Here is a 20,879-nt window from a genome sequence, read left to right on the forward strand (position 1 = left end):
ACAGTTATCGTCACAGTATGGGTTTGCCCCGTCTGCTTTCTTGAACCTCAGGTCCGTTCTCAGGAGCAAGGTTTCCTGGGCTGGGTGCGCGGACGCGGAGGGGGTGCATCCTTGCAACGGGATATTTTCTGGTATAAATCTTCCAAGGCGTTTCCGCTGATTGAGCTTTTCCCGCCCGAGTCCCATGTCTTTCCCTTCGAATTCCGGATCCCTTCAAACTTATCGCGGCGCAAAAGCTCCGAGGGGATTTGCTGAGTATGATCTACCCCGGCTTCGTCAATAAAGACATTATGCATACAATCAACTATACACTTTCGGCGGTCATTAAGAGAGGGTCCTTGGGGATTGACGACAAGTTTGTGTTCACGTCGTCCGGTTATCGCATCTGCAGCGGTCGGCTTCTGGCAGCCTGGCCGTCCGAGTCATGAATGTCCCGGACTAGGTCGAAACTTCATCGTCCGACCTAATCTTCAGTCGTACAGGTTTGATCGCCTGCCCCCTGGGCCTGACTTCGAACCGGGAGGATATACGACCGACACTGCAAGGCCTAGTATGGAAAATGCCTGGGCCCGGAGTTGGCTATGGGAGAATGTTGCACGGAGAGTTCCAACTGAAAGCAAGGCGCTTCTACCGGGTTCATATTCCCCGCTCTTGATAAGAGTAAGTTCGATTAGTATCACCGGTGTTCATTTCCATATACAACCGTACAGCACGCCATAGTACAGATCTCGCTTGCGCCTGGTTGTGATATTTGCTGAGCCTGTGATGCGGGCTGGCTCGTCTTTTGTCCATCCCGATTCTTTTTACGACCGCTACCCGACGTGGGGATCCCACCCCGCGTTATTTTGACACCCTTGAGCAAACCCCGGGGTAGTTCTCGGCATATCTGGCGCGGTTGTTTTAGGGTGGAATCCCTCGTAGAGGTTTATTATGGTTAACACTGTAATCCCCCCCTTTTCTCTGTACATATATTACTGCGAGGAGATGATCGAAGGCGGTTGGGTTGGCGACTGGTTAACCAAATATATTTGCTCGTGTTGCCCCCTTTGGAAATTCAGTTGACTGAAGGGTCTTCAATTCAGTTTGAGTTTGAATCCCAAATCAACTCGAAAAAGTTTCTTCACCTCCAAAGATGGCCACGCGACGCGGAGGACGCAAAAATGCGAAGAAGGGAGTGCAGTTCACACTCATGGTTGTCGGTGAGCGTCTTCTCGCGCTCTGCAGGTGTCTGTATGTGTGTTGCTCACATCTTGAACCTAATTTGGGTGCTCAAGGTGCTTCTGGAACTGGACGCACAACGTTCGTCAACACCCTTTGCGAATCTGAAGTGTTGAGCCATAAGATTTCGGATAATCCGGAGTCTGCTCATATCGAGGAGGGCATCAAGATCAAACCCATTAATGTTGGTGCGTGTTCGTCATTACGTATAGGTTCATCGTACCACTGTACACTCACGCAACGATCCGCCTTGCTAGAACTTGAGGAGGATGGCGTCCGAATCGCGCTCACAATTGTTGACACTCCGGGTTTCGGGGATAACATTGACAACGAATCTGCGTAAGTGTTCTTTTGATCCAGCTCTCACAGAAATCAATTTCTTGGATTTAGGTTCCAGGAGATAGTTGGCTACCTTGAACGCCAATATGATGACATTCTCGCCGAGCAATCCCGTATTAAGCGCAACCCCCGGTTCCGTGACAACAGGGTTCATGCTTTGCTTTACTTCATACCCCCTACTGGACATGCGTACGTAACTTGTTATGCCTATGTCCTGAACCTCCAGTTCTGAGCGCTAGAACCTAGTCTTCGTGAAATGGATATTGAACTGATGAAGCGTCTTTCTCCACGTGTCAATGTCATCCCGGTCATTGGAAAGGCAGATTCCATGACACCAAGTGAGTTGCGAGGGTTCAAGAAGCGTGTATGTCTTGGTGGATTGGCTGCCTGCTTGCTGGCTGATTTGGCGACAGGTCATGGAGGACATTGAGCACTATGGCATCCCGGTCTACAATTTCCCCTATGACGTCGAGGAAGATGATGAAGATACTATTGCGGAGAACGGCGAATTGCGAGTGAGTCAATACAGACGTCTTCATGAGCATTACACTCATCTTTACCCTAAGAGCCTACTTCCTTTCGCTATTGTGGGTTCTGAAGATGAGATTGACATTGGGGGCCAGCTTGTGAGGGCTCGCATGTATCCTTGGGGTATTGTCGAGGTCGACAACTTGAAGCACTCCGATTTCGGCAGATTGAGGAGTGCATTGCTGAAGTATGTACATGTCTTGTTTAAATCAGCAAGAGCCGAAAATGACCACACTTTCATTAACACAGCTCACACTTGGCTGATCTCAAGGTCCGTCTGAACAAGGCTCGGTCGATATCTCCACTCACAGTGGGTCCTCTGTAGTCGTTGACTGATGACGTCCTCTACGAAACATACCGTACTGAGAAACTCTCAAGAACAATGCATCCTACCGAGAAGTTAGTCGACCTCCAAGGGCTTTGTGTCTGTTTTTTGCTGACACACTTCAATAGCGATTCGTCAATTTTACCTGATGAACTTGCTACACAGTCAGTTCGCCTCAAGGAAGAACAGTTGCGCAGGGAAGAAGAGAAAGTTCGTTAACTCTCACTACTTGCATTCCTGACGTCTTACATGGTGTATTACCCTAGCTCCGCGAGATCGAGCTCAGGGTTCAGCGGGAAATCAGCGAGAAACGCCAGGAGCTCGTCGCAAAAGAAGAGGCACTCAGGTCCGTCCTTCACCAACGCCCGTGCTTGCACTATGCTAACCGATTCTCCATCACCTCGCAGGAATTTGGAAAGTCGTCTTGCTGCTCAGGGCAGCATGTCCGACTTTTAAGCAAAGTGTACCCATTTCCCTATTTCTTACCAATGCCTGGGTCTACCTGAATGCCTCCTTCTGTTATTTCTTGGTCTCTCGCTCATCATTATCCTTCTTCTAATTCTGACTTAACTCGCCGCTCATTGATGCCATTCCGATTTCTTGGTCTCCGCATACCATTATCACTTTATCATCTCATAACGAAGTACCACTCACTAAATAACACTTTGTGAATATGATTGTGGAAGCGCCTGGCGCATCCTTATTTGACTTACGTAAACTTCTGTATCTCAAATGTCCGAAATTGCTTTCGAGATACGAGATGCCTTTCCTCCGGACACAATTGACGAGGTCATCGTCCAGTATCTTGGTGGGCTCTGGGATGACCCGGACGAGGATTCTGCAGATGTTCTCAAAGTGACGAAGGAGTTGCTGCGATCTGCGGTTCGAGGATACGACGCCGAGATCAACAAGCTAATCTCAAGATTGACTGAGGAGTCGAATAAGCGGGAAGAACTACACTCGAAGCTTCAGAGGCCTGCACTTACACGCTTGGATAATGTTATCGATATGAGCCAAACAGGCGCAATATCGAAAACCATTGGGTTTTCTGAGGGTGTGGATCTGTCGTCTATCACTAAGGGCAAGTAAGTATAGCATGGTCATAAAATCGCCTCGAGCATTTCCGTTCAGCGGCCATCATAGGGCTTCGCAAGTAGACATAAAAAATTGGAAAAGGCTGAGGCTAAACTTAAGGTCGGTTTGCAAGCTTTTTAGCCACTCACACATTCAAGAGTCACTGTCGACAAATTGGCGAATGATTAGGCGAAGATTGAGAAGCGTGCTCGTCGTGATCTGTATGAAGGATCAAAACTCCTCGATATGCAAAAGAAACAGGTTCGTGATTGGTGCTTCCACGTCCGGTTGGTGGAATTGAAGTTGATTCACAGCAAACGTACGAGGATATGTTCCTGAAGGTAAAACGCAGATTGATGGTGCTATCAGATTTTTTGAATGGGTTGAACTGCGCAGATCAATCCACTTGAAGCTCGCACATCGAGCAAAGGAAAGAGCAAGGACATTCATTTGCAAAACATTGATGTCAGTTTTGGGTCACATCGAATTTTGCAAGTCGCTCGAGAGATGAGATTCGATGTTATAATTGACATGGTTTCCCTTAGATCTGGTGCCTCTTTAACTCTCGCGTACGGACGTCGTTATGGCCTTATTGGACGGAATGGTATTGGTCAGTGGCATGTATCTTCGTATACTCTATCATCCCTGACTGTTGGTCAGGCAAAAGTACACTTTTACGGCATATAGCATTGCGGGAGCTACCCGTTCCTTCCAACATCTCTATATTATTTGTCGAACAAGAGGTGAGTCAATATAATTTTTGACCATTTTTGGACGCGGATGGTGACATGCACATAGATAGTTGGGGATGATACTCCTGCCATTGAGTCGGTTCTCAAAGCAGATGTCTGGCGAGACAGATTGATGACCGAGGAACGAGATCTTAATGCCAAGTTGGCGAAGTTGGAGACCAGCGACCCATCTGATGGAGCCGCCGAGGCGGCAAGAGAAGAGGCTGAGAGTCGGCTGGTTGAAGTGCATGCGAGTTTAGCTGACATGGAGGCGGAAACGGGACCAGCTCGGGCTGCGCAGTTGCTGGCCGGTGTGTTCGAGCGTTTGGATTGTGCTGGACACATTTAACTGACGGTGGTTATAGGACTTGGATTTGCCGAAGAAGATCAGCATCGATTGACCAAGACATTTTCTGGTGGTTGGCGAATGCGATTAGCACTGGCACGAGCCCTTTTTGTCAAGCCGGACTTGCTGATGCTTGGTGCGTGCGATACGTCACAGTAGCCATATATTCGCCTCATTTCATAATGGTTAGATGAGCCGTCTAACCACATTGAGTGAGTACTAGTCACTTTCAGCTCTAGTGTTTTGCTGATATTTTGAAAGTCTAAATGCCCTTGCTTGGTTAGATGAGTTTATTTCCTTTAGTCCAATTCTTCTATACTTATCTTTCCAGGTTTTCTACAAGACTACTTGCAAACCTGGCCGGGACGATTCTTGTTGTGTCCCATGACCGTGCCTTCCTTGATGCTGTGGCCACAGACATTGTGCATCAACACAACAAACGGTTGGATTACTACAAGGGGAATTTCGCTCAATTTTATGCGAGTATTCTCAGGCCTCGTGACACTTATTTGTGACGGCTCATGGTTTCCTACACAGGCAACGAAGACGGAGCGCGAGCGGAATCAGCGGAAGGAGTATCATGCTCAAATGGAATACCGTGCCCACTTGCAAGCCTTTATTGATCGATGGCGTTATAATGCGAATCGTGCCGCTCAGGCACAAAGCAAGATAAAAATCCTTGAGAAGCTTCCTGAGCTCGAGCCTCCGGAGGAGGACGAAACGGAGAAGTTCAAGTATGCCAGCTACCAGCGTCGACCACGGGTTTTGTCATGACGCTGTATTTCTAGATTTCCGGAGACAGATAAGATATCTCCACCTCTTCTACAACTTAGCGAGGTCACGTTTGGATATACCCTTGACAGGATTATCCTCAGAAACGTCAGTATTGATGTAGGCCTGGAGTCTCGCATTGCTGTTGTTGGCTCTAACGGCAGCGGGAAAAGTACTCTGTAAGTTCTTGGGTGATTTGATAACTTGACTTACTGATTTGCCTCTTAGGATCAAGTTGCTCACTGGAGAGTTGAAACCGCTGTCGGGGGACCAAATACGAAATGGGCGCCTTCGGATGTAAGTGCAATAAGCCCGCATCTGGACATTGTAAACAGGTGGTCATACGATTATGCCAGAGCTTACTTTGCCCAACACCATGTTGACACGCTCCCATCGGCAATGTCTGCTGTTTCCTACTTGGCTCAGAGGTTTCCAGGCAGAAACGAACAAGAGTACCGAGCACATCTTGGCGCTTTCGGCATTTCAGGCTTGACTGGGTAATGAATTGCACTGGAAATCTTTGTTGCTCGACTACTCATGAATTCGCATAGATTACAATCAATAGAGACGCTCTCCGGAGGCCAAAAGAGTCGTGTCGCATTCGCGGTATTATCTCTTCACAGACCTCACATCTTGTTGCTCGATGAGGTGAGCAATGATCGCTTCGTGAATGACGACAAACGCTCAAGTCGCCTTATATAGCCTACCAATCACCTTGACATGGAGGTACGGAGAATCTTAGCTGGTATCTGTAAAACTTATTTACCCTCCGTCCGGCAGGGTCTGGATGCATTGATGCATGCGTTGGGAACGTGGAATGGAGGCGTCATTCTTATTTCTCACGACGAACGCTTCATCACGAGGGTTGCGTCAGAAGTAAGCACTGCGCCGAGCAAGCGATGTGATCACTCATTGACTAGTTTTACCTTTGCAGCTCTGGGTTTGTGCTGACGACACTGTGAAAAAATATTATGGGGATGTGGAAGAGTACAAGAAGCTCATTATATCCAATATCAAGACAAGGCCATAGCCAGGGACAAAGGAGTTGTATTGCACCGGTTCACTGAACAGCCCCTACGTTGTTTTTGTAGATTAGACGCGCTGGAAATGCATCGCGTGACCCGCATTTGTCCCAAATTCAATCTCCTGACGCCATCATCTACAGTGCCCGCCAATATTTCACAATGTCGGGCTTTATGAATATGCTATCGGGGAATGGTCATCGCCGTAATCGCGGTAGTTCGTCTCCAAGGGAGGAAGATCGAGCATTGGAAGGGTCAGCGGCAAGCGAAACTGAAATACTGTGAGATTCTATACATTCACGCTTCAATCCCTTGCCATTGTGTTCTGCGAGTCAGACCGAGAATTTGACGCTATGTCCAACCTCAGGGATGAGAATGAAGGCTCTATCATCATGTCGCTGATATCCCAACTACGGTGAGTGTGCGTCACCGATCATCGCGTTCGGCTCGAGATCGACGAAACACGCTGCATTCCTAGAATCGGCATGGATCTATCAAAGGTTTGTCTGTTGTTCGAGCCGTAAAGCATCATGGCCTATAAACACTCAACAGGTCGCTTTCCCAACATTCGTTCTGGAGCCGCGCAGCATGCTACAACGCATCACGGACTTCATGAGTCACCCAGATCTAATCTTTGGGTAATGGGGCTAGTTGACCTCAATACCCACACACATGTAACCTTGACGGCATTCATTTCCTTCTTCCAGAGCTGAGAACGAAGCGGACCCAGAGGAACGGTTTTTGAGAGTCCTCCGATATTATATGTCCGGGTGGCACAGAAAACCCCGGGGAGTCAAGAAACCGTGAGTAACCAAAGCAGCCTTTCTACCACATGTTGCCGAAATTAATTAACCACTTTTGGGTAAATAGGTATAATCCAACACTTGGAGAGTTCTTTCGTTGTCGCTTCGAATACAAGGACGGGTCGAAAGGATTCTATATTGCTGAGCAAGGTATTGTGAATTATCGGTGATCAGGTTAGGAATCATTAATTTGTTTCTATAACAAAGTATCACATCATCCACCGATATCTGCGTACTTCTATGTGTCCCCTGCTAACAGGCTCGTCATCGCTGGAGAGCTTAGACCGAAATCAAGGTTTCTTGGAAATAGTGTGTCAACAATTATGGAAGGGGAAAATCGGGTAGTTTTCCTGGGCAAACCCGAGGACGGCGGTAAGGCACAATGAACTGATTAGGCCGCTTTCTGATAACCCTCTAGAGTATGTGATTTCCATGCCCAACATGTACGCTCGAGGTATGACATGGGTTATATCGTTCTTCGTTTATGTTCTTCATGACGAGCGCACACAGGCATACTGTTCGGGAAGATGGTGCTTGAGCTCGGTGATACGAGTGTTGCACGATGCAAGAACACTGGCCTATCTTGTGAAATCAACTTCAAGACCAAGGTGTGTGATATCGGCCTCCACTCGTTGGTTTCGCCTGTTTGAGACGGGGTCAAGGGCATGTTCTCAGGGACATACAATGCTGTAAGTGGCAAAGTCAAAAAGGATGATGGCTTCGAAGTGGGAGAAGTCAGTGGAACATGGAGTCAGAGTATGCAATTTAAGTCAGCCCGGGTAAGTCCATGCTTATTTCGTAGTTCCAACATCCAACGATTTCGAAGGAGGGAAACACTCGGACATTATTTGATGTTGTTGCTGAGGGAAAGGACCTTCCGAGAATGATTATTTCCTCTGAAGAAGAGCAAGAACCAAATGAGTCTCAAAGGTAACCAAAAGCATCTTGATTCTCTATGGGACTAAATTCAAACCCTGAGCATTTCCATTAGACAATGGTCTAAGCTTACGAAGGCCATTGGAGAAAAGAATATGGATGCCGCAACGGGTGCGAAGGTCTCCGTTGAAGATGCTCAACGCGAACTAGCAAGGCGGAGAGAGGAGAAGAACGAAAAATTCGTGCCCAGATTCTTCGAATTACGAGACGGCCTCTGGAAGGTCAAATTCGAGTAGGTGTTCCAGCTCGAACTGACAGATCACCATGTTCATCGTACTTTCATCTAGGCTTCCACCTACCCCTGAAGAACAAATCGCAGCTGTAGAAGCCTGGATATGGCCAAAGGAAGTAGAGCCTTCCGCATAATAGAATAATCACTTGTGGTCGAACATTCGGACTATTGACTTCACTGTGTTTTGTACGGATCTATGTTGTTTCCTGAATGTTTCGCGTTCGCATATGCACTTTACATCCATACAGGTATTCCCTTGTTAATTAATGCAAGCCCGTTACCCATTTCTGTTTTGTACATACCTTCGCGTCAGGTTTGCCAACTTTTGGTCACTCGCGTTCGGATCGCGTCACTTGGAGGTTTCCGCCAATTAGTCATTGCCTGCCTCCGCTGTTGTCGGGGACGTGGGTGGTTTGGGTGTTGGAAAGGTTTGGTTTTTCATGAGAAGCCATGGCAAGAGAAATTTGACGAGATCCAGAAAAACTGGTTTCTAAACTAAAAATACGGATGTAAAGCACAACAGATTATGAAAATGCAAAAGAAAATTTATGTGACGCAGTCGAAATACGCAGGGCGGACACCTCATTTGGAATGAGGCTACTTTAATTATAAGGGTGAAAGCATGAAATTGATACAGGGACAATATCAGACAGCAGACAGCGAGCATGTGCGTTAAAGTCATATTCGTGAGGCTTCCTGCCTCGGCGTAGGTGCAACGATATCGAACCGTGACGTGCGTGGGGTCGGAGCATCCTCCATACTTGATCGCGGTCCTCCCGAGGCTTCAGCCGAAGCGGAAGATACTGTAGGCTTCAGAGGATTCAGAGTCGGACGCCCCCGCTTTGCTCCAACTCCCACCAAGCTGGCCGCATGATTGTCATCGACGGAGGCTAATGCTGGTGTATGCCCAGATGAAGAGCCGCCAAGAGATTCGGATGACATGCCGGGAGGCGAGATAACGGCAACATCGCCTGAGACAGAAATCCAACTCTCAGCTCTTTGTGTTGCCTTTAAGCCACGCCCCGACAGCGAAGTTGTGGATTCATTACGGGAATGGGCAGGGGCACGTTCAGTGAGATTTGCGAGTGTCTTCGCGGTTGAAGATTTGGACGAACTTCCCCATCCTTTCAGGATACCACGTTTCTTTAAACTTGTCGATGACCTGTCGGCTCCGGATGTCGTGCCAGAATTGGAGGGGTCTGAAGGGGACACGGCGATGGCAGACCGAATACTGGGCTGATCGAAATGGAAGGGATCGGATCCTGAATCCAGCCGCAGATGACCCGCAGGCCTTGGAGGGCGCGTTGGCGGCTGAGCATTCGAGGGGGTGCGCGCAATCGAAGGAAGTGGTGGCACTTTACTGGGAACAGGAACCGGAGGCAGTGGCATATCGATCGATTGTCGTAACCCGCTGTCGCGAGATTTGCTGCGATTACGGAAGAGCTTGGCGAAGCCCTTGACTGAGACTCTTGAGCCACCCGTAGATGTACTGGCTTCTTGCTCAGCTTCTCCGGAAACAGAAGATTCGGCCGAGAACCTGCTCGATGGTTGTGGTAAAGAGAATGTTCTTGGAGGAGGCTCGAGCACTGCCGGGGTTGCGGGCCTGTTGTTAATGGAGGTAAATGAGGAACCCGAAATACGAGAGGGGCCGCTGTCCTCGTCCACCGACAGTTGGGTTCTTCGCTTCTCTTCAGATGACTCGATGGTTACCGTCGTAGCATTTGAGCGTCGCTGGGTGGATGAAGGGGAAGAGAAGGAAGGGGAAACAGGAGGTTCAGTCCTGTTAAGTCGCATTTCATTCGCCACATGTTCGAAGGGAACAGCAGGCCACTGTGTATTTCCCGAGGGCCTCCTTTTTACGATAGGTGACGAAGCGGCAGTACTACTGCAGAGCTGCGTTCAGAGGGCACCAAAAACGTTCAAACCATGGTACATACATCAGTGGCTGCCCAGGCGTTGGCCTGGAAAAACCCTTCGACAGAAACCCTGGTGTACCAGGAAGGGGTGATCGTGGACTGTTTTGTACCATCTCCAAAAGTTCCCGAGGGCTTGGTCCCGGAGAGATCGCCTCCGCAATCGGCATCGTAACTCCATCCGGAAGCTTTCGGGGCGATACTTGAGCAAGATGCTGTAAGGGTGCATTTGTGAGCCACGAATTGCTGTGTTAAGGATTCGCTATGTACCTGTTCAATACGATCAAGCTGCTGCCGAAACAGAACCTGGCTGTTGTTCGAGTATTCGCTGCCACTGTCGTTCTCATTTGCCTCCTCGCTGAGTACTCCATTGGTGAACGGAGCACCTTCCAGGAGGTTGAATGATGGTGATGTTGAAGTAGGCGAGGCGTGAGAAACCTCCACTGACGGTTTATCGTCATTGTCAAGGGGCAAAGGAGGCGGTATGGATCTTGGCTTTGGACGTGGGAAGATAACAGAGGATGATTTTACTTCTTCACCTCGGAGAACGATTGGGGAGTCCAATGGTGGAGGGGACGCTGTTGCACTTGTCGTGCCCATCGTACTTCGCCGCTCATTCCATTTTGCTAGAACTTCTTCAAGATCCCTAGTCGCGCTATAAACGCCAATGGGATCACTTTCTGGGATGGTGCCTTCCAACATTGCGTTGAACTGTGTGTGGGGATTTGCTTTCGACTTTGTCAAGAGAGAATCGCTAGCGTGGAGTTCGCGCCACACATCTTCGTCCCTCAACTCAAGCACAGTTTCGGGGTCCTCAGCTCTAGCTGTCGTGTCTGCGGTGCCAATGCCATCATCATCACCCGCCCCGTCATTGGAATCGGCGAGCTGAGTATATGTTGCATCACCAACATCGTCATTCAACGTAATAGGCGTAATTGGAGTGATTGGAGTAGTGGGGACGTCAAGCGGACCTCTGCGGAACTGCTGTCGCTCCTGTTCCTTCTGTGCAACGATAGCCGGGGATAACAACGAACGATTGGTTGGCGGAGCGGATGTTGCTCCACCGCTCTTCCTTCTGGCCCATTGCTCATACCAGCGGCCTTTATCCAGGTCGATGTCAAACTCAATTTTCCCCACTACGGTGCTTGACGGGAGCGTGCGAGCAGAAGTGATTGATGATGAGTCTGAATTCAGGGACAATGATCGCTGTGACATGCCGGGGTGATGAGGGAGACAAAATGTATGCGATTCATTAGAGTTGGTACTTGACAGTGTGGTAGTGGAGGGTGAGGTTCGGATCCCTTGTGCAGTGTGAAGTGACCGCAATTTCCTCTGCGCTGCACTCTTAAAAGGATCGGTAGTGGCCGGCTCGTGACTCTGAGAGTCAGTTTCAGATGCATCTTCGGCAGACATTGGGGAGGGTGGGGAGGTGGATGGAAGAGGTGGAGGTGAAAGGAAGGCGCGCTTTGTGTCAGTGCGATCCATGGCTAGTGCACGATACCACAGAAGCTTCCACGCCTCCTCGCTAATTTTGGGCCCAATAAACCCTGTCGTAGTGCTGTCCTCATCCTGAATGTCCAACAGGTAAACTACAAGTCCAGCAATTGATGGGAAGTTGTATTCACGCTTGATAGCCTCAAGCTGGCCCTTTAGTGTCGTGTGTAGAGGAAGCAGGCTACCGCGTCGAGCATTGGCTCTGATTCCTGACAAACACCTGGACTCAGATGGAGGCAAAGTCTCGGGGGGGATGACGTGAAGTAGTAGCCGTGTCGCTGTAGTTGTTCGATGGTGATGCCTGCTATACGAGGAAGAACTGTACGAGCGGCGTGTGCCAAATGTCGTTTCGGGTGCAGAGTGGGGGATTGGAACATGGACACCAAAAGAGCTGGCAATTTTTGCGAGACGGTGTGGAGGTAGGGGCGTTGAGGAGAGGGTCGCGGGGTAACGTCGAGCGGGCTTATGACTCTGTTCCAAGGTAGACTCTTCGGATGAATCTGGTATCTGACCGTTCTCCTCATGAGAGGAGAGGGCCATCTTCCTGATGCTAGTTCCTGAGCGAGTGGATCCGGATGACGTTAAGGAGATTCCTGTTGAATTTTCCCGAGACAGAATAGCCAGGGACATTCCAGGTGATGATGTCGATGCAGAAGGAACAAACGAGGTCAATCAAGTTCACGAACTATTACTCCATTTAGGGTTGAGTTGCCCAGCAATATGGAGATCCTGCTCACCGACAATTGGATTAAGATAAACAACGTTCGCAGTGCATCTGTTACTCCTGAAGATTGGAGAATGACAAGGGTGGAAAAGAGGGAAGAAGTATCACCGTAGAGACAGTAGCAAATCGTGAGCTGAGGAAAGATGGAATAGTATTTCAAATTTCGGCTTCCAAGGTCCAACTTAAACTTTGCTGGTTGACGGTTGTTGCCGTCCAGGCACGGCTGCCGCAACTTCAAGATCTCGACGGGGCAAACGCAATACTCATAGCTATTTTATTCGCTCATTATTTAGTGAACCACATATGTTTTCCACAAACAAAAGTTGATCGCACTCGGACAAACGGTGCCAAGAACGGAAATAGCCTTTCTGCTTAACAGACTTTGCCAGTGGGAAGTTCTGCATCCCTCGAGAGAACGCCTCGGCTTCGAGACTTCATGATGGCGGCGTTTGACCGACCAAACACTGCAATCGATTACAGTTGTCATGGCCTATTGAACGGAACATCTCACCCATCATGCTCATGCATCCACGTCATCGACATCAAAGTCCATGAGCAGTTTATAATCAGCCACACGCTGAGGTGCAGACGGGCTGACAATACGTTTTCTATGGTTACGAAGTCAGATCAGCACGTAGTGAACGGGATGGCACGTTGATTCTACTGACTTGTCACCCGCTGCCACCGACGGAAACGACCCAAATAGATCAGGGTGCTTGGGAAGCGGTGATTCGCTGAAGTGTATAATTCATTATCCAGGTTCGAAAAGATACAAGTGTGCTAGTAGAACTGACCCGAAGTAATGATGCTTCATTGCTTCTTCTGCGCTGATTCGCTGCTCTGGATCATATGTCAACAGTTTTGACATCAGGTCAAGTCCAGCTTCCGTTAAGAACCTAAACTTGGTACGAAGGGTGGGCCTACTAGAGAATTGTTATAAATTGTTTGTCTTGTCCGTCGAGTCTACTCCCTCTGACTCACGTGTGAGGGATGGTGAGCGTTTTCGTTAGAGGCAAATTTGAGAACCCAGGCCAGATGTCCTCACTCGGGCTCCCCAGTAGCTTGAAAATCTGAATGACCTCGTGGGAAACGGATCAATCGCTCAAGAGATGACATGCAGTACCATTCCCAGCATCTCCAGTTCCCCTTTGGCCTGGAATACTGGCTCTTTGAGAACCAGTTCGCCAAAGATGCATCCAACGGACCACATGTCAATCGCTGTAGAATAGGATGTTTCACCCAACAATAGTTCAGGTGCCCTGCAGGACTTAAGCTCGGAGACAATAAAGTGGAAAAGAATAGTACGCACCGGTACCACAATGTGACCACAAGTTGGGTCATGCCCCCTAGCGGATCACCAAACTGACGTGCTAGCCCGAAGTCAGCGACCTTGATAGAGCCACGGTTATTCATCAGAAGATTGCTGGTTTTCAAGTCACGGTGCAAAACCCAATTTGAATGACAATGAGCCACAGCTGACAAAAGTTGCAGAAGTAGTGTTTTGGTCTCAGATTGTAAAAATGGGGTTGGCATCACGGAAAGTAATGATTTCAGGTCATGTTCAATGAAGTCCATGACGATGAAAACTCTAGGGGTAGTTCAGTTGCAGCGTGCACTGCTGTCCGCATGTGAAACTCACTGAGTTAATGTATCCCCGACCACTATTTCTCGTATTCCTACCACATTCTCATGCTTACACACCATGAGAGCCATTATCTCTCGAAGGCTAGTGATAGGGAACCCATTCTTCTCTTCATCGAGTTTTAACTTTTTGATCGCAACGATATCGCCTGTCTCCTTTTCTCGTGCTCGGAATACCACACCATAAGAGCCTTCTTCAATGTGGTTCAAGCGTTCGTAGCAGTAAACTGATCGACAGGGAGAAAATGCTGGGTACGCAGAGCGGGGTGGAACAAATACGCTCCGTCGAGGTGGATCTCGTGGTTGAGGAGACACATGTCGAGCTAAGGGTGATTGAGTGGAGTCACGGATTGACTGCGGAGAGTCGTCTGAAGCCGCTTTAGCTTTCCTCTTTTTCTTTTTCGGTATAACTTTGAGGGTATTCTCTATTTCTTCGTCATCGTTTTGCTCCCATTTCGAACGCTTCTTGGGCGTGGTCCCATGTGTGCTAGCTAGAATTGATGTGGTAAAAGAAATGGACGCAAACAATGGACTCGTCTTACTGCTTGCCACATTTTCCATATAAGTTCCAGTGTCGGAATCCACGACGAGATAATGCACTTATCCTGAGCTTTCGAATCGTTGCAGGTGTTTGTTGTGGTCGACGGCTGTATTTAGGAATCGATTGTGCCCGGTGTCAACATCCAGCAACATCGCGACAAGTCTATCATGTCAAAGCCCACAGGGACGGTGTCCACTTCTGAGAAAATCGCCGCTCTTGAAGAAGAAATAAGAGAGCTGGAGGAATCCGAAGGGTAGTATATGTGATATATAACGATTCTCACCCATGGCCTAAGGATTGGTGATTCTAGAACTTTTGAGGTGGCAGAAAAGCGCGTCAACAGGCATCACCACATGTTACATCAGTATAACGAAGCTAAAGTAATGCGAAGATAATCATTTTTCGATCTGACTGTCTTTTCAATGAAACTAAGCAGGATAGCTGCCAGGTAAGAAGAGTTTGTAGCTCGTAACCGTCACCCGGCTGACGCAGAAAGGAAGATTCTTTTCGGAAGGGTTTGTTATCAGCCTAAAACGTTGTTGATTCAAGCCAATGATTTCTGTCTAGCTCGCAGCCGTCAAAGGTGTCACTGTGGGCAAATCCACGAAGAATACGACATGAAAGCAGAGGACTAGTGGATCATATTGATGGTCTACAATAGCGAAGAAAGGTGACGAGCAACTGGTGCTACAATGAGGATAGCTAGTGTACAAGATGATATTTAGTCATTAAAGTTACGAGTGGATAGTTGCACTGCGGCTAGATAAGAGAATAAATAACCGTCTTCGCCCGAAAATTAGGGTCGGTAATCAGCCCCAGGAGCCACCGGCATCGAAATCTCTTGCAAGAAAGTCATCCTCTTCAGAATCAGAACTTGAGTCAGAATCATCATAATAAGCGTCCTCCATGTCGTATGCTTCATCCTCGGCTTCATGGTTCGTATGTGATTGCAGTCCAATACCGCGGTTGTCGTCGTCACTAGAGCTCGAAGAGGATGATGCGTCATCTTGATGCTCATTTTCGCTTTGTCTGGCGCTGAGCAGCTCGATCTTCAGACCTGATTTACCTCTACGTCCTTGAGACAGCTTCAGCCTCTTGGCTAAAGGTGACATTTCAGTCTGTCCCTTACTCTCATTCGATGATGTACTTCCACTCCGTGGTCGCTTCCGCGTACCCCTTCGCCGTGATGCCGTGCTAAATCAAGAAAGATGAACAAATTATCTTATTGATACGATACCCGATAACGAACCTGGGTGAGCTGCGTATGCTCGCATCGCTTTGCCCTTCGTATTCCCCTATGTCGTCATCATCAGACTCGTTCAAGAATTCGTCAACTTCCCTGTCAACCTCCGCCCAATCGACAGTGCCTCCCAGCTGAAGATTATTTGAAAGGAAAACTTCGTCAACACCTTCCTCTTCTTCCAGTTCACTAGTGGAACATCAGATGGAACTGTCGAAGGACCCGCCTCAGGTTGTTCGGTTGGTATGGCTGACGTGGACGGCCCCGCAGCGGCGATTCCCATTGTGATTGCGCGCGAGATGTAGGAGTGGTGTTTCGGGAGGTAGCATCCATCAGTAGAAGCATCTGCTCATAAGGTGCCTCAGGTACTCTGCGCCATTGAGTGACACTATCCCAAAGCCATTGCGGATGGACGACAAAAACGCCAGCTTTCCTTTGACCACGGTCCGTCTTCTCCGAGTGTAACTGGGTCACATAAAATCAGGGTATATCAACCCAAAAACCAAAGGAACCCACCTTGAGAGCTATAACGTGAGTAACTGATTCATTCCATGTAGTGTGACAAGTCGCCCCAAATTGCTCTGCTTGCCGCCATATTGGATTACTTCACACGAATCATGACCTCAAGCAATCGTTGGTAATATACGAAAAACTTACCCCGTGGCATCAATATTTATAGGGAAAACATTAGAGAAAGTGAAATGCAAACTCGCGAATGCTTGTGCTTTGATTGCTTGGATAAAAGTCTAGTAGAAAGTGTGTGTACGGGGATATCCTCATGATCCAGGAGACACCCACCCTAACATCGAGATGATTTGGTGTTGGACGGCCATTAGCCGGATTCGCATATGCATCGTAAAATCGACGATGCACTTCAGTCAAAATCTTTACCCAAAGAGTCAGTTTAGTTGCGAAATGGCAGGGATTGCTGCACTCACGGCTTCAATGCGGGTTAACTCGAAATCATTATTATGCAGGAGCATTTGGTGCTTTATCTTTATTTTGGACTTAGTCTCAGACTCCTCGCCATGCCCATTCATCGTTCCACCTGAGCCATCCGACTTCGGGGCAAGTTCCTCGGACTTCTCAGAATTGCCCCTCTCCTCAGTAGATTTGACTCCGGCTTTCGCTTCAGCCTCCGCTTCCGCGACTGCGTCCTTATCCAGCTTCTCTTGCATCTTTGCCAACGGACGCTGCTCGACAACGGCTTCAATCGCTTTAGTTTGTGCTGCAGATAGGAGCTTAGCTTCAGCACCCTCTTTGGCGATGGCCTCATCTTCGACGATTGGTGTAACAGGTGATGATTGTGTTAGCTCCGATAGGCTCTCTTCGGGAAGTGGTGTCGGTGAGGCTAAGGGATTGGAAATGGTGGCTGGAGGCGTGTTGGACAATACGCGCGAGTTGGGGAGTGTTGGAGGGAGAGAAGTGATGGGGTCTGATAGCTTAGGAAGGTGGGCGGAGTTAATATCACCGATGCCAACGAAGAAGTCATCTAATTTGAAAACCATCCAATGAGAAGTGCTCCCTGGATCACAAACAAACGGATCCACCCACAGGGGACTACTTTGACGAGGTTGGGAACGTCGGACCAGACGTCCGCTCGATCGTCGATGATTACAACCATGCTCTGATCACTTGGGAATAAGCGAGCGAGATTCTTAGCGGTCATGCCTTGCCCGGATAAATTAAATCCGCGTTCGGAGATCACTCAGTTTGTGAATTACTTACTTCCACTTTCATCACGAGTCAGCACGCGTTGTCCAAAGACAGTTCCATCCAAATCTATCGCCTTGCATACTTCCAATGCATATGCGCGTGTACCCATAGTATACACATGCATCTCGTACTTTGTTTTCATACGGTCCAGGAAGTCGACAAGCCCAGGTCTTTATAACACCTGTTAGTTCGCAACAAGATGAGGAAACGGAAGCAGAACGGACCGCGGCTTTATATAATAATAAGTGCCATCGTCAGCACCCTGTTGATCAAGTCTAAGAAATTGGCCTTCGCCGCCAAGTTTGAACTTCTTGACGTCCTTTAGGGCTTCCCAGTTGGGATTTACATCGTTTTCGTCGAACGGACTACTCTCTCGGTCAGGGTTGGGTGGAGTCGCGCTCCTCGAGGTTTCGGGATCCTTATTCTGCTGAGCAGCTTTCTTGGCTTCATACCGAGCAGAGTCTTCAATCCATTCGCCCACCGTAGGATCGACGGTCGCATGTACAATCGTCTGGTCGAGGTCAACGATAAGACTTAGTCGTTTTTCGCCTAGTAGCCGTCTGGAAGTATCTTGGTCGTAGCGATGGGCTTCTTCCATTGACACGGTTGGCCCGTTAGCATCGTGAGTCATGCGGATGGACGCACGCGACGCATCAGAGAAACCCAGATAGTCGACGCTACCATATTGGAAGGTTGTTGAATTCCTATCAGCCTTAAGTTGAGGGACAGAGGAAATATATGTACTTCGTCATGTCCTTCCCACATATAGCGCATAAACCATGAATCTGGACTTTGTGAGTGCATTCTTCGCTGGAAGTGATGCAATACTTATGAGTGTTCCCAATGCGAACAAATACTGATACGCACAGTATCATGATCGCCGGATTCTTCGTCGCGCTTTCCGTGGTGATAATGTCCCCGGGTCGCACTTGCCAACGTTGAACGATCCCATCCACAGGGGATTCCCACGTCTCATAGCGAGTCTCTTTCTTTCTTGGAGGCGGACTTCCGCCGGGTTTAGTCGGACGTTCTGGAGGGAGAAGGTGTTCGAAAGAATAGTTGCACAAAGCGGTACCGCGCGAAATTGCAGTATCAGGGGTAACAAGGAGTTTCATGATTTTCACGGGATACGGCAAATAGGTCGGTGTATGAACACCTGTGTGCGCTTCAGCCATCGTGAGGGCTCGCAGCACTCGAGGAGAGCGCTTAACGGGGGTTGCGAATCGAGCAGGGCAGCTATCAGTGCGTCACCGGAATCAACGGCCCAGGGCATAGAAACAGTAGGACCCCGAAACTGCGTGGGGTCCTTGTGACTCATTCAATTCAACCTTCAGTTGTTGAAAGCAAACGTCCGAGGCGTCGATCCTGCACCAAATCTTGCAATCGGCTGCAATGAAGGCTTATCTAGCACACGTCTCCAGCTGTTCCGTCCGAATTGATGCCTTTCTGCTTCCTGTCTCGACCGCGCGCGACTACCCGAGATTAGACATGTTAGGAAGCGTATATTGCTTTGTCTCCTGTTGGCCCCGCGTATAATCCGCTCCTCTTCGGGGAAAACCGATTTCACTTTGTAAGTGTCTTAGCTTTAAACACAACGACGTCCGTGCAGTCCGCCATGGATACATGGAGTAGCCATCCTGCAATTGCTGATGATGAAGAGCCCCGCACTCCCATCATTCCTGAAACAAACGCGATGGAAACAATGCAATTCAGAGATCGTGTAGCTAGTTTCCTCGGTTCACGAACCCCTCTTCGCACCGCATCTGCCATTGAGGGTGTCTCACGCCCTGCCAGCGCCCTGAGTGCACGATCGTCGATACCTGTTAGTGTAGACGCGTCGATCTCCGACTTTAAGTCCATCTATCCAAGCGATGTTGCCGATGTGCTGATCCGAGACGAGAACGCGTGCAAGCTGTGCGGAGCTGTCGGCACGGAGGAACAGCCGCTCAAAGTAACACGCTTGATATGGCAATCGAATGAAGGGGACAACGCATCAGTGAGTTGCTAACATTCCTACTTTAAAGCAACTGGGGCTGATGCCTCTATAATTAAGATAAGTTGGTTGCAGGCGACTCGTTCGCTCACTGTGAAAATAGATCGAAACGACCAGTCCAATCTTGTAACTTGTGAGTTCGTAGGAGGTATCAATTGTAGACTGTTGCCTTTGTTACACTCTTTACCTAGTGTGCCTACCCCATGCTCAGTTGTACACAGAGCGGAAATGGAGGTTTTGTCCCATCCAAAAGGATCTTGACGTCATGATTGTGTCCGACCAAGAAGACAGGCACGTTTGTGAAAGTGCATTAGCCAATGGCCAGCCATTCCCACCCAGGATCCATTCCAGCGTTAGTCAGATTTATTGGCGTCATGAGATGACACTGACGTCCGTCACATGCAGTTAACCGACTATTTTGAAGTCTTCCTCCTCGTGGACGACCCAGCAGTCTACAAGATGGTAACCATGCAAGCATTGACATCGCCACACCCGGAATACAAGGTGTTTCGTATACCTGGAATCAATCCCTACATTGTGCTCGCTTCATGCCTTGAAGTCGTCTTGGGGACCTATCGCCCTGTTGATGACAGGACATTGGATTTGGAGAAGAAACTCGTGGCTGTCCGAGAGAGCTTCAACAAGAGAAGCATCTATCAGGGATGACTGTGTATTAACAAAAAGAGGTGTACGGTAACACTTCATATGCAAAGCATACTGTCTCTTGTGATTAAGGGTGTGTCTGGGGGCGATTGGGTAGACAACAATCAGAATGCTGTCGGTTGCAGCTCATGGATTCCGTTACGCCAAATCTCATCCGGCTACACGTGGAAATTTTGTGTTGCCTTTATATCGTGGCCAATCAACGAACAACCATGTGCATGTCCTTGCGTAACTTGAGTTTTCGTTATTCTCCCAAGAGGCGTCCGACATGACCATTTGATATTGCGCAGGAGTGCATATCCTGTTGTGTTCGGGGCTGTCGATCACACGCTGCTGTCATATGGGTGTGACGCTGGCGGTGGGCAATGGCTACGAAACCCAGGATGCGAGTCTTGTGTAGTATACGCAACGAACACATATCCAGCACGTACACACGGAGAGAAGCGAAGGTTCACATGTGCAACTATGGCGCGTCGGGAGCGCGTTTCACGCGAACTGCCGACACACCCACTTTGACTTGGAGTCCTGCTTCGGAACCGCTGAGGCATAGACCGGGAAGTCTGTTCCGCCCCAGAGTCTTTAGGCCGTGCAAGGTGCCAGGCAGCCGTATACTATCTAGATTATGGGGA

The 20,879-nt window shown here is 48.8% G+C and overlaps 7 protein-coding genes across 7 annotated transcripts; 4 read left to right on the forward strand and 3 right to left on the reverse strand.

Moving 5' to 3' along the window:
• Nucleotides 1-1,132: 1,132 nt before the first annotated feature.
• Nucleotides 1,133-2,866, forward strand: EI90DRAFT_3118589 (septin; the record flags this gene model as incomplete). Its single annotated transcript, XM_039063115.1, has 12 exons — nt 1,133-1,199; nt 1,275-1,406; nt 1,476-1,557; nt 1,609-1,746; nt 1,804-1,921; nt 1,971-2,072; nt 2,124-2,272; nt 2,335-2,356; nt 2,411-2,484; nt 2,539-2,620; nt 2,677-2,756; nt 2,818-2,866. 12 exons carry the CDS (start codon nt 1,133-1,135, stop codon nt 2,864-2,866), a joined length of 1,095 nt encoding a protein of 364 aa, XP_038920402.1.
• Nucleotides 2,867-3,142: 276 nt separating this feature from the next.
• On the forward strand, nt 3,143-6,362 carry EI90DRAFT_3118590 (P-loop containing nucleoside triphosphate hydrolase protein; the record flags this gene model as incomplete). Its single annotated transcript, XM_039063116.1, has 19 exons — nt 3,143-3,495; nt 3,568-3,604; nt 3,674-3,745; nt 3,799-3,825; nt 3,881-4,094; nt 4,145-4,227; nt 4,283-4,526; nt 4,581-4,697; nt 4,752-4,773; nt 4,823-4,840; nt 4,893-4,983; nt 5,099-5,295; nt 5,350-5,511; nt 5,561-5,629; nt 5,689-5,829; nt 5,884-5,980; nt 6,035-6,058; nt 6,113-6,208; nt 6,267-6,362. 19 exons carry the CDS (start codon nt 3,143-3,145, stop codon nt 6,360-6,362), a joined length of 2,160 nt encoding a protein of 719 aa, XP_038920403.1.
• A 345-nt stretch (nt 6,363-6,707) lies between these two features.
• On the forward strand, nt 6,708-8,459 carry EI90DRAFT_2909040 (Oxysterol-binding protein; the record flags this gene model as incomplete). Its single annotated transcript, XM_039054360.1, has 12 exons — nt 6,708-6,769; nt 6,833-6,854; nt 6,907-6,992; nt 7,062-7,157; nt 7,225-7,307; nt 7,365-7,529; nt 7,576-7,611; nt 7,668-7,765; nt 7,820-7,936; nt 7,987-8,087; nt 8,149-8,325; nt 8,381-8,459. 12 exons carry the CDS (start codon nt 6,708-6,710, stop codon nt 8,457-8,459), a joined length of 1,122 nt encoding a protein of 373 aa, XP_038920404.1.
• Nucleotides 8,460-10,070: 1,611 nt separating this feature from the next.
• On the reverse strand, nt 10,071-12,653 carry EI90DRAFT_3151936 (uncharacterized protein; the record flags this gene model as incomplete). The annotated part of the gene is made up of 4 exons (XM_039065754.1): nt 12,470-12,653; nt 10,509-12,417; nt 10,263-10,453; nt 10,071-10,210 (listed from the first exon to the last, which is right to left on the reverse strand). Coding segments are annotated over exons 2-4 (2,184 nt in total), but the record flags the coding sequence as incomplete, so codon positions are not given.
• A 323-nt stretch (nt 12,654-12,976) lies between these two features.
• On the reverse strand, nt 12,977-14,747 carry EI90DRAFT_2968003 (kinase-like domain-containing protein; the record flags this gene model as incomplete). The annotated part of the gene is made up of 8 exons (XM_039055614.1): nt 14,640-14,747; nt 14,096-14,588; nt 13,766-14,044; nt 13,580-13,715; nt 13,438-13,526; nt 13,251-13,376; nt 13,125-13,190; nt 12,977-13,064 (listed from the first exon to the last, which is right to left on the reverse strand). Exons 1-8 carry the CDS (start codon nt 14,656-14,658, stop codon nt 12,977-12,979), a joined length of 1,296 nt encoding a protein of 431 aa, XP_038920406.1. The 5' UTR covers nt 14,659-14,747.
• Nucleotides 14,748-15,247: 500 nt separating this feature from the next.
• EI90DRAFT_3286868 (uncharacterized protein) lies at nt 15,248-19,105 on the reverse strand. Its single transcript, XM_039067028.1, has 12 exons — nt 18,462-19,105; nt 18,339-18,404; nt 17,819-18,271; nt 17,607-17,764; nt 17,433-17,549; nt 16,817-17,370; nt 16,677-16,763; nt 16,536-16,624; nt 16,395-16,482; nt 16,090-16,343; nt 15,888-16,067; nt 15,248-15,832 (listed from the first exon to the last, which is right to left on the reverse strand). Exons 1-12 carry the CDS (start codon nt 18,767-18,769, stop codon nt 15,448-15,450), a joined length of 2,739 nt encoding a protein of 912 aa, XP_038920407.1. The 5' UTR covers nt 18,770-19,105; the 3' UTR covers nt 15,248-15,447.
• Nucleotides 19,106-19,209: 104 nt separating this feature from the next.
• EI90DRAFT_3118595 (uncharacterized protein) lies at nt 19,210-20,253 on the forward strand (the record flags this gene model as incomplete). The annotated part of the gene is made up of 4 exons (XM_039063117.1): nt 19,210-19,590; nt 19,663-19,720; nt 19,779-19,939; nt 19,993-20,253. The coding sequence occupies 4 exons, from the start codon at nt 19,210-19,212 to the stop codon at nt 20,251-20,253; spliced, it is 861 nt and encodes a 286-aa protein (XP_038920408.1).
• Between the last annotated feature and the right edge of the window lie 626 nt (nt 20,254-20,879).

The sequence above is a fragment of the Cantharellus anzutake genome (assembly GCF_015039405.1).
Source record: "Cantharellus anzutake strain C23 chromosome Unknown EI90scaffold_8, whole genome shotgun sequence".
In the NCBI taxonomy this organism is placed as follows: Eukaryota; Fungi; Basidiomycota; class Agaricomycetes; order Cantharellales; family Hydnaceae; genus Cantharellus; species Cantharellus anzutake.

What these genes read in the sequence shown, in the direction of transcription:
- EI90DRAFT_3286868 (XM_039067028.1), bottom strand. Translation starts at nt 18,769, where the DNA reads ATGGCTGAAGCGCACACAGGTGTTCATACACCGACCTATTTGCCGTAT. An exon ending in CAAATCATCTCGATGTTAGG is followed by an intron (nt 16,625 to 16,676) that starts GTGGGTGTCTCC and finishes ACTTTCTACTAG; the next exon opens with ACTTTTATCCAAGCAATCAA. An exon ending in AGCATACGCAGCTCACCCAG is followed by an intron (nt 15,833 to 15,887) that starts GTTCGTTATCGG and finishes TTCTTGATTTAG; the next exon opens with CACGGCATCACGGCGAAGGG.